At 40.7% G+C, this 12,457-nt stretch overlaps 1 protein-coding gene across 1 annotated transcript in view; it reads right to left on the reverse strand.

Annotated features, from left to right (window-relative positions):
• LOC126101616 (citron rho-interacting kinase) overlaps positions 1-12,457 on the reverse strand; it is a 231,250-nt gene that overhangs the window by 71,738 nt on the left and 147,055 nt on the right. Inside the window, exon 27 of the mRNA XM_049912299.1 lies at positions 9,192-9,398. Coding sequence (XP_049768256.1) covers positions 9,192-9,398 — 207 coding nt within the window. The remainder of the gene's footprint in view (positions 1-9,191; positions 9,399-12,457) is intronic.

The following is a 12,457-nucleotide window of genomic DNA, read 5'->3' on the forward strand; positions in this document are numbered from 1 at the left end:
GAAATGTCTGTTCCAGTTGATTGGTTAAGGGCTGGAGGGGGGTGAGGGAGGGGGGGGGGGGGGGGGGAGAAGAAGAAAGAAAGAAGAATTACACGTCTGCTGATGCTGCTTAGTATCGTGAATAGCCTCCTCCGGATTTTACAACGGCTCGAAGTCCGTTGGGCATTGAGCCCACAACTCTAGCCACATAATTAGGAGATTCAAGTAACTCATTCCAAGCGTCATGAATCACATCAGAAAGCTGCCGGCGAGTCGACGGTGACTGTCCCTTTTCCCGTATTACTCTGACAATTTTTGCCCAAATATTCTCAATGAGATTCATGTCGGCTCCTTTAGGTGGCCATTCCATTGCAGTAATATTACTTATGGTCGTAGAACCACCTCTTAACCACACGTGCCATATGAGTAGAAGAGCGATCTTTTTGGAACATGATCTCATCATCGCCAAATTTTGCTGTCACAGAAGGCAACATCACGTTCTCCAGAACTGATATGTAACTGTGCACATCAAGCCTGCCTTCCCACAGGAGCCCACACCCGTCGGACAATATCCATGCCCATACCGTTACCGAATCCCTGCCTCTCCTTCGGCAACTGTAAATATATTTTGGATTATACCTAGCACCTTTTGCCCAATAGATAAGTACTTTTCCGGTTAATGCTGTTGAGAATACTTTTTCGTCCGTGAAAATCACTCGCATGCAAAACTGGAGAGGTTTGTGGACATTTTCAGCAGCAAAAGCAAGGCAGGCTTATCTGTAGGAAACACTCAACGTCTCTTTCACAGCAGCGCTTCTTGTTCTCAGCCCACTTTCCCTTAAGCGACTAGCGACAGTCTTACTGCTAACATTGAGACCCAACGTCTGCTGCATTTGTCGTGCGTTGACAAATGGGTGCTTCTCACTGAAACGGCGTATCTGCCGATCCTGAGCTGCTGCCGTTTTGAGGTGGCGTCCATGAGGCCTTCCATTCAGGTTACCACTCTCTTTCTTTCGTCTAATCCACCTGGCTACCATCAACTTGTGAAGACCCATAGTTCTTGCTATATAGACATTTGAAAATCCCTCTGCAAGGAATGCTATTATAGTGCCCTTGTCGGCCTCGGCCAGATGGGCCATTTAGCGTTGACTGAATGACTTGTCAGTTAATATCTGCTGCGAAAACAGCGCTAGTAGGAGACAGACTTCCGACTGCCTCCTCCACAACTGCAGCCACAACGCAATGGCCAAGTATGTGTAACATGGAAATCTATGCCATAAAAGAGAAATCACAAGCCCATACCCATTTCATTACATAGTGGAGCAACGTAGAATCTGTAATTTTTCTCAGAAGGGACGGGTCCGCTCTTGTCATGACTTATCCTGATAAATATTACATGAAATGAAATGTTTATGTTTTGCACATATGGCAGGCCTAACACAAGAAAAATTTCTGAAATATCTGAGGCAACCTAAAGAACACTCCGTTAATTTTAGCTGTAGAAGGTTGCCTTATAAAAAGGAAAACGTGTTTATCCTCGTTCGCCGTGTTTCCAAGTGGCGCAGTTTACTCTTGAGGCATACATAGTTCTCGCCAGGCGTAAGAAGCGACTCGACTAACGAGGGGAACTCGCCATGTGCCATACGCTCACTTTGCTCAGTGAAGGAGAGGACAAAATAAGCGAACATGTGTTTCGGCTTATCTGCAGACACTCTACCGTTTTCGAGAAAACGGTCACTGTTATCAATGGGCTGTTGCTGTAGTGTAGAAGGCACCCGAGAATGCAATTGAAGTGGTGGCTCAGTGGCTACCGTCGTTCCTTCGTAACTTTGATTCTCAAGTTCGAGACCATATTGGTTTTTATTGTTATTTCTTTCTATTCTCAGACGTTATGTCTGGTCAAAAATGGACAGTGACGCGGACCTTGATCAAGCGTGACTTCCTTTTAACTGTACGGTATATGTTATATTGCATTTAGGAACTTTCGGGTCATTGAACATGTATCAATAATTACAGATTTTTGTAGTTGTATATAAATGTTTGGATGTAGCTGTATTGCATTGATGTACTGGTGGATATTGTGAGGTACGACTCCTGTAGTTGATAGTATAATTGGTATAATGTCAACTTTATCCTGATGCCACATGTCCTTGACTTCCTCAGCCAGTTGGATGTATTTTTCAATTTTTTCTCCTGTTTTCTTCTGTATATTTGTTGTGTTGGGTATGGATATTTCAATTAGTTGTGTTAATTTCTTCTTTTTATTGGTGAGTATGATGTCAGGTTTGTTATGTGGTGTTGTTTTATCTGTTATAATCGTTCTGTTCCAGTATAATTTGTATTCATCATTCTCCAGTACATTTTGTGGTGTGTACTTTTATGTGGGAACGTGTTGTTTTATTAGTTTATGTTTTATGGCAAGTTGTTGATGTATTATTTTTGCTACATTGTCATGTCTTCTGGGGTATTCTGTATTTGCTAGTATTGTACAACCGCTTGTGATGTGATCTACTGTTTCTATTTGTTGTTTGCAAAGTCTGCATTTATCTGTTGTGGTATTGGTATCTTTAATAATATGCTTGCTGTAATATCTGGTGTTTATTGTTTGATCCTGTATTGCAATCATGAATCCTTCCGTCTCACTGTATATATTGCCTTTTCTTAGCCATGTGTTGGATGCGTCTTGATCTATGTGTGGCTGTGTTAGATGATACGGGTGCTTGCCATGTAGTGTTTTCTTTTTCCAATTTACTTTCTTTGTATCTGTTGATGTTATGTGATCTAAAGAGTTGTAGAAGTGGTTATGAAATTGCAATGGTGTGGCTGATGTATTTATATGAGTGACTGCTTTGTGTATTTTACTAGTTTCTGCTCGTTCTAGAAAGAATTTTCTTAAATTGACTACCTGTCCATAATGTAAGTTTTTTATATCTATAAATCCCCTTCCACCTTCCTTTCTGCTTAATGTGAATCTTTCTGTTGCTGAATGTATGTGATGTATTCTATATTTGTGGCATTGTGATCGTGTAAGTGTATTGAGTGCTTCTAGGTTTGTGTCACTCCATTTCATTTCACTACTCCAAATGAGTAGGTCAATACTGGTATAGCATAAGTATTTATAGCTTTTGTCTTGTTTCTTGCTGTCAATTCTGTTTTCAGTATTTTTGTTAGTCTTTGTCTATATTTTTCTTTTAGTTCTTCTTTAATATTTGTATTATCTATTCCTTATCTTTTGTCTGTATCCTAGATATTTATAGGCATCTGTTTTTTCCATCGCTTCTATGCAGTCGCTGTGGTTATCCAATATGTAATCTTCTTGTTTAGTATGTTTTCCCTTGACTATGCTATTTTTCTTACATTTGTCTGTTCCAAAAGCCATATTTATATCATTGCTGAATACTTCTGTTATCTTTAGTAATTGGTTGAGTTGTTGATTTGTTGCTGCCAATAGTTTTAGATCATCCATGTATAGCAAATGTGTGATTTTGTGTGGGTATGTTCCAGTAATATTGTATCCATAATTTGTATTATTTAGCATGTTGGATAGTGGGTTCAGAGCAACGCAGAACCAGAAAGGACTTAATGAGTCTCCTTGGTATATTCCACACTTAATCTGTATTGGCTGTGATGTGATATTATTAGAATTTGTTTGGATATTAAGTGTGGTTTTCCAGTTTTTCATTACTATGTTTAGGAACTGTATCAATTTAGGATCTACTTTGTATATTTCCAATATTTGTAGTAACCATGAGTGGGCTACATTATCAAAAGCTTTTTGGTAATCAATGTATGCGTAGTGTAGCGACCTTTGTTTAGTTTTAGCTTGATATGTCACCTCTGTATCTATTATCAGTTGCTCTTTACATCCTCGTGCTCCTTTGCAACAGCCTTTTTGTTCTTCATTTATAATTTTGTTCTGTGTTGTGTGTGTCATTAATTTCTGTGTAATGACTGAAGTTAATATTTTGTATATTGTTGGTAGGCATGTTATGGGGCGATATTTAGCTGGGTTTGCTGTGTCTGCTTGATCTTTAGGTTTCAGATAACTTATTCCATGTGTAAGTGTATCAGGGAATGTGTATGGGTCTGCAATGTAAGTGTTAAATAATTTATCTAAAAACAAAGATGATGAGACTTACCAAACAAAAGCACTGGCAGGTCGATAGACACACAAACAAACACAAACATACACACAAAATTCGAGCTTTCGCAACCCCTGGTTGCTTTGTCAGGAAAGAGGGAAGGAGAGGGAAAGATGAAAGGATGTGGGTTTTAAGGGAGAGGGTAAGGAGTCACTCCAATCCCAGGAGCGGAAAGACTTACCTTAGGGGGAAAAAAGGACAGGTATACACTCTCGCGCGCGCCACACACACACACACACACACACACACACACACACACACACACACACACACACAGATATATATCCATCCGCACAGACACAAGCAGACATTTGTAAAAAGTATTATATTATGTTAAATAATTTAGTTAGATGTGAATGTGTTGAGGTGAACTACTTTAGCCAGAAATTTGCTATTTTCTCTTTTCCAGGGGCTTTTCAACTGTGAGTAGAATTAATTGCTTGGGTGACTTCATGTTGTAAAATTATCACTTCAGGCATTTGTGGTATGATCTTGTATGTGTCTGTTTCTGCTTGTATCCACCGTGCATGCCTGTTATGTTGTACCGGGTTTGACTATATGTTGCTCCAGAAGAGTTCCATGTCTGTTATGTTTGGTGGATTGTCTATTTTAATGTGTGTGTTATCTATTGTCTGGTAAAATTTCTTTTCGTTTGTGTTTAATGTTTGGTTTTGTTTCCTTCTATTTTCACTTTTTTTGTATCTTGTAAGTCGTTTGGCCAATGCTTGTAATTTCTGCTTCTTTTCATCTAATTGCTCTATCGCTTCTTGTTGTGAGATTTTACCTAACCTTTTTCGTTTTTTTTCTGACATTTCATTTCTTATAAATTGTGTTAGCTGTCCAATGTCTTTTCTCAGTTTTTCTATTCTGATCTGTAGCCTGTGTTGCCATGCTGGTTTTGTGGGTTTCTTCTGTGTGTTGGTTTGTTCTGATCTCTGCCTAGTGTGTATATTTAGTGTAGTGAGTGCTCCTATATAAACCAGTAGTTGTAACTCTTCCATAGTTGTGTTTTCATTTATTTTGTTGTGTATGATTGTGTTGATAGTTTTTATTGTTGTTTCGACTTGTGGGTTATTTGGCAGTCTATGCAAGAATGGTCTAATGTCTGTATTTGTGTCTTTGTATTCTATATATGTCAGCTGAAATTTCTCTTCTATATCTAACATGTGTGTCTCTTCGTGTTCTATTTGTGCTTGTTCTGGTGGCTGTCTTAAGATTTCGTTTTCCCCTGATTGTTTAATTGATGCATGTTGGTCTTTGTTTGTTTGCTCTGAGATGTTTGAGTCCATTACTGTATTTGCTGCTTCTTCTTCTGATTGCACATTATTTTGTTCTAGTATTTGTTGTACTTGTTGTTTGATGTTCTCTAATTCTGACTGGGGTATCCTGTTATTTTTGATTATTACACGGATCTGATCAGCTAGTCGTTCTGTTAAAAATTTTAAATCTGGGTATCTGGTAATAAATGTTGTGTATACTTGTGATCTGTATCCAGTTGTGTTGGTTCCTAGGTTTGTTGCTTGGTAATAACGGAACATGAGGTGTCGATTAACTTCATCTGACCATCTCATCCTCTGTCTTTGTTTTCCTTCTAGGGTGGTTGCAGGAAGCATATCCTGCAAAACACCTCTATTTGGATTTAAATCATTTTCCAGCTGGCTAGTGGTGTCGTTACCATTGTGGGCGGGCATAGGGTTCAAGTGTCGTCCCCGACCATGACGGCGCTTGTCCGAGGCTTCTTTAGTTCTGTCCTGAACCAACTAATCATACCAAAAGGGGGGTTAGCCATATTAGTGGTTTGTTCTTTTCGTCTCCTTTTACCACTGGCAGAACATACCGGAGGCCTATTCTTTTCCCGGGCCTCCACGGGGAGTTTATTATTATTATTATTATTATTATTATCATCATCATCTTCTTCTTTCCTTTCTCAGACCTTAGGTCTGGTTAAAAATGGAAAGTGATGCGGACCTTGATCAAGCGTGACTTCCTTTTAACTGTACAGTATATGTTACATTGCATTTAGGAACTTTCGGGTAATTAAACATGTATTATTTATTATTATTATTATTATTTGTTTTTGTTTCCTTCTATTTTCTAGGCGCTTCAGTCACGAACTGCTCAGCTGATTCAGTCGCAGGTTGGAATCCTACCTCGGGCATGTATGTGTGTTAGGGAGGTTTAAGTAGTTCTAGGTCTAGGGGACTCATGACCTACGCAGTTTGGTCGCATAGTTCTTAGAGCCATTCTTTGACTTTTGCATAAATTTTCCTTACATAAACGGCCGTATCTTTAGATTGCGTTGACATAGAGGCTCACTTTTTTTCACTACCAAGGGACCGTATACCGCAGGAAATGCAATACATTTCCTATTATTATGTCTACCCATACTCGAGGTAAACGGGTTTTAAGTGTTGGGTAGACAAACAGTCAAGAAAGTGAGACTAGTAGGGTTCCATTTTTACCGATTTAGGTGATGAAATCCTAACCACAAAAATAGCTACGACGGTCACTGAAGATGAGGGTTGCATAAATAATTCCCCCTACTCTTTATTCAAAATGTTCTAGTTGCAGGCGATACATCAGCATATTACTCGTAGCTACGCTTTCGATCCAAATCACGTTTACAGGAATGCAAATAAAATCCATATGCCTATACACGTGGTAATTCAGATCCCAGTATTAATGCCACGGTGTTTTAGAAGTGCAAGCATTCCCATTGCTAGCTAGAAACACTTCGGATAATGAGCATTTTCTGGCTCTGGCGAGTCTAATGGAGAATTTTAAACATTGTATAATATGTTTGGCAGCTATGTCGCCGTTTATTTCCTGGGGTGGTGCAGAATTATCCTATTAAATTAACTTGCTAATAACACAATTTTTATACTGCCATTTTCGTTGCGAAATTGCCGGCTTATTCATGTCTGGGGTAATAATAGAGGGCTGTTTGCGTGGGTTGTCTTCTAGTGTAGTGAAAGGTATTTGCTACTGCAAGGGAGGTCTGGTTTGTTTTCGGTTCTAATCTCGATGGAGGCAGATAGACTATAAGTAAAGCAATTTCAAGAAATTCTTGAGCCCCCAATACGTTTTATTGCTACCTTTATTCTGTACTGGCACCCTGTGGATGTCAATATGAAACTCTTGTAGAGTTTCATACTTGTTACCACCTACTTTTTCCACTTCTATCAATAATTAGTTCATGCTAATTAGTGTTTCTTCTTTCATTTATATCTTATATTTACGTGTTGTGTTTAACACACTAATCAGCATTAATATAATCTTACACGACTGAAAACACTCTGACAAAGTTCGGATAGTTTTTCAGTTTTACGCCTGTGCATAGTATGTTGACAGCACTTCATCGCCTTACCTGTTATTCTGTGTAGCACACTTTAAAGCTGTGCGGATCAGCATAATGAAAAGGCGAGGGGTCTCGCTCGTTTTGTCCACGACTGTACATCATATTAATCCACATATTAAGGTCATTCAAAAAGAAATGAGCCAGAGTTTTTAAAATGAAAACTGCTGAAAGTATTATAAAGCCAATGTCTATGAAAGAATGGTGTGGTACCTATAAAAGTATTGAGAACCCAAACTCATCACTACACCGACGTATGCACAAGCCATGATACAGAGTGAGCTTGTGTATCTGTCAACTGTCCACTACACTCAGTAGTGCTGAAAACAGAAATGCAGGGTTCGAAAGAAGAGCAAAGGGGTGTAGTGCATTTCCTTACAGCATGAGTAGTGTGGGAAATGGAAATGGAAATTCATTCAAACATGACAAGTGTACAGAGAGTACTGGATGTTTGTTGCAATTCTGACACCCAGTGTGGCCTCTTGGGCAATATATGTCACTGCAACTTGACAGGGTTCAATAATGAGGGCATTCACATGCTGGACAATGGTATGGTAATGTGATGTGGGTGTTCCAGATCAAGCATCAATGGTCAACAACAAGTGTCTTTGGAATCACATGTGCCATACTTTGTCTATTGCAGTGGACATACTTCTCCTTTCCGTGCACTCTTTCTGCTGCCAGGAAATGCACTACACCCCTTTGATTTTCTTTTGAAGCCTCCATTTGTCTGTTTTCAGTACTACTGAGTACAGTGGAGTGGGTTGACACTTGCACGTGCTTGCTCGGATGTCACAATGGTGCGAGCCCATGACCCTCCAGTGGCAAATTTGGGGTTTTGGGTCTCTCATTGGGACCACACCTTCTTTCATAGGCAACAGCACTGCATTACAATCCCTTTAGTGTTTTTCACTTATGGCCTCAGGATCGTTCCTTTTTAAATGACCTTAATACCTTTCTGTAACTTATCATATAATCTATTTCTTTGCACACATTTTACCACTTTTCTGTTGGGAAACTCCCTCATGGTGGAAATCCACTCTAGCTGCCCAAAGACACTGACACCTATTTCTGCACGACCTTCAGCTTCGCAGCTGTTGTTTCATAGGACCAGCTTCTACAATCTACCATAAAGCTGACCAGCAATTCAGGACACTGCAGGTAACCCTCGAGTTCCCGAGTAGAGTGCCGCATCTGGTTATCTCCTGTACCACTGTGAGAGGCAATGAGCAAATCAGCCAGAGCAGGCTGTCATTTGACCAAAGCTGAGGCAGACAGGCAACCAGCATATGCTGAGTTACCAGTTGATGGGCTCCAACGAAGTATCAATAAGTAAAAGAACAGGCCAATAGGGCAGCATTTTCTCCAAGAATACAACTTTGTTTAAAATCATACAATATATCATGTTTAGAGAGTCAAGCAGGGTTGTTCCTAGCTCACTTGGTAAGAGCCAGGCTCCAAATCATTAGAGGTTCCATCCGTAATCCCCACCCACACAGTGATTAAAAAGCCTAACTGCTTCAAGAGACATCAATAATGTGAAATGTTATCCACTAACTAGTCAACAGGAATCAGAAAGCAGTCAATGCTGGTCAAATTCACTTTATTACCACAGCTCCGGGCACTTCCATCAGCCACATCACTGAGTGCATGAACTGTATACGAGCATTCATTCAGTGTAGTGATCAGCACAGTAAGGCCAAGGAAACACCCACCTTGTCCGACAGTGCCAGGCAGCAGTTTATGTCCAGCGCACTGGCCCTGTCCAGCGACAGCAGCCGGCTGCCCCGGTAGGACTGCGCGTGCCGTCCAGTCACAGCCGCCTCCATGGCGAGGACCCACCGCTGTTTCTCCTCTGGGCTCGGGATCAGAAGCAGCAGTGACACCGGCGGCCAGCAACCTCGCCGAGGATTTACTTCCACCTGAGAGCAGAGATAAGTATGTTGAGACAGACACAGTAAGAAAAAATTCGAGAACTGTCTAGATCGCAATTTATTATCCTGGTAAGCTGTGAACTAAAGATTTAGGCAGACTGCCATCATCAGATTCTGTTATGCTTACCAAGAAGAGAGAACTAATTAATACTGAAGCCATCGACAATCTTATGCTGAATCGTACTATGTACAACTACCAGCAAGCAATTTTACCATTACATACAAGCAACAGACCACAGACTAATCGACCACTAGAAGGAAGCATTCCTAGCCTACGGGAAGTATACTTTTACATGTTACTTTCTGTACAAAACTTTAAGACACACTCTGTACTCATTTTTTCTTATTGGTACAAATCGTTCTTATTTTTGGACTGTTGGTGATTCGATATTATTTCTCTGTTTAAGAATGTCTACTAAGTTATGTTAATTTCTTTTCATCTTATTTGTATAACAATCTGATTACAGCATCATGCTGAAAGGCACAATTCACAAAATACTTTTACTGTATCTCTTCAGCCTCAGTTCACACAAATAACACCACAACCATTGCTGAATTCTTAGCGGATCATCATCAGGTGATCTGTTTCAAAAGAAAGGAAAAAGGGAATAATAAAATAGCAGGAAGTTAAATTCTAAAATCAAACTTAGCTTCTGCACAAAAGTACATGCACTTTTAACATGGTACTCGGTAACTCAAACATACATCAGAACAAACCAAGAGAGGCACTCGAATGTAAAAATGCCTGCACTTCAACTGATGGAACTAGGAGCCACAGTCAACTGCATAATAATATAATCTTTTAACTGTAGAATTGCACAAGTAAGATTAAAAATATAACAATACAAAATAGGTAGTAATAATACCATTGTCAAAATGAACAGTAGTAAAAAATGAAGTAGTAACTGGTGCAGATAAGTTATGCTTGGACTAAAGGCAGTTTAAATGACACGTAAATAAAAAATGGAAAATCCAGGATGGAGTGTAACAATATGTGAAAAGGAAAGTTGCTACTCATGGTATAGTGGAGATGCTGAGCCGCAGATAGGCACAATAAAACGACTGTCACAAATAAGCTTTTGTCAACAGGTCCTTTGTCAAAAATAGACGACACATACACACAAGCAAGCAAACGCAACTCACACACAAATGACTGCAGTCTCTGGCAGCTGAAGCCACACTGCGAGCAGCAGCACCAGTACATGATGGAAGTGGCAACTGGATAGGAGTAAGGAGGAGGGGAAGGAGAGGGATAGTACGGTAGGAGCGGGGGACAGTTAGTGCTGCTGGGGAGTGTGCAGGAATGAGATGGAGAGAGAGAGAGTAGGGCAGTCAGATGCAGTCAAAAACTTAAGACGGAGAGTGGGGGAGAGGTGGGAGGAGCGGAAAAGGAGAAAAGTAAAAAGAGTATGGATGGAATAGAGGGCTGTGTAATGCTGGAATGGGAACAGGGAAGGGGCCGGATGGGTGAGGACAATGACTAATGAAGATTGAGGCCAGGAGGCTTACAGGTACATGGGATAGATTGCAGGAAGAGTTCCCACTTGTGCAATTCAGAAAAGGTGGTGGTGGTGGGAAGGATCCATATGGCAGAAGCTGTGAAGTAGTCGTGAAAGTAAAGGACGTCATGTTGGGCAGCATGCTCAGCAACAAGGTGGTCCACTTCTTTTTCGGCCACAGTTCGCCGTTGGCCATTCATCTGGAAAGACAGCTTGTTGGTTTTCATGCCCACTTTCTATGGATCCTTTCCATCAACACGAGCTGTACTGAGTTGTGCAGGTGGGAACTCTCCCTGGAATATATCCACATTCCTATAACACTCCTGGTCTCAACCTTCATTAGTCACTGTCCTCATCCATCCAGCCTCTTCCCTGTTCCCATTCCAGCTTTACACAGCCCTCATTCCACCAATGCACCCAGTCTTTATACTTATCTCCTTTTCCTCTATCACCATGCCAACCCCCCCCCCCCCTCCCCACCTCTGTCTAACCCAACTACCGACTGCACCTAGAGGGCCTATCCACCTAGTCCCTGCGCGCTCTCCAGCAGCACTTCACGGTCCCCTAGCCCTAACCCACCAACCCTCCCCCTACCCACCTCCTCCTTACCCCCACCCAATTGCCACTCCCATCATGCACTGCCTGCTGCTGCTTGCAGTGTGACTTTCCAGCTGGCAGACTGCAGTCATTTTGAGGTGTGTGTGTGTGTGTGTGTGTGTGTGTGTGTGTGTGTGTGTGTGTGTGTCATCTATTTTTGGACAAAGGCCTTGTTGGCTGAAAGCTTACTTGTTACAGTCTTTTTGTTGTGCCAATCTGTGACTCAGCATCTACACTAAATGGTGAGTAGCAGTTTCCTTTTCATATATTGCTAAATGACACATATAAACAGACACGTTCCACAAGTGGCAAAGTGACCAGCTGTCTCAAGTGTGCGTTAAATAACCACTGTAAAACAACTGTTACGTCAAGCTGCTATTAATCAAGTATGAGCTGGCAGCAGAAAAAAGGTACTATTTAAATAGTGGATGCTTTTCCTGGCCTGTTCAGTTGTACTTCAATGAGTAATTGTGTAACATATTAATGCATGCAGCTGTGTACAGAATTTAACTTCGATTTTGTAATTTAGTTTCAGACTATTTTACTACCCATTTTAAGATTCTTTTTAAACACATCATGTGGTTACGAAATGCTAAAAATTGATGGTGGGCTTCCAATATATTCAGCCAGCTGGATACCTGGTAAACCACCATTAATCAATTCCACTGAGAAAACCTAAGAGATCACAAACGTTAAGAAGTCTAAACCGGTTATAAAACTATTTTGGGGGGGTGGGGGTGGCGGAGTCTGAAAAATACAATAAAAAATTAAGTTTACTAGGCGGTCACTGTGTTCCTCTTAGGCGCAGTTTGCTGGATCTGTGCATAATTCACAGCTTACTTGGATAGATAACGTACCTTCCAGACAGTTATTTCATGGCATAAGTGCACCATGATTGCTGGCCTCTTTCATATATATATATCTCACACACACTCCAAGATGCAAATCAGC

Source organism: Schistocerca cancellata, chromosome 9, assembly GCF_023864275.1.
Source record: "Schistocerca cancellata isolate TAMUIC-IGC-003103 chromosome 9, iqSchCanc2.1, whole genome shotgun sequence".
Classification (NCBI taxonomy): domain Eukaryota; kingdom Metazoa; phylum Arthropoda; class Insecta; order Orthoptera; family Acrididae; genus Schistocerca; species Schistocerca cancellata.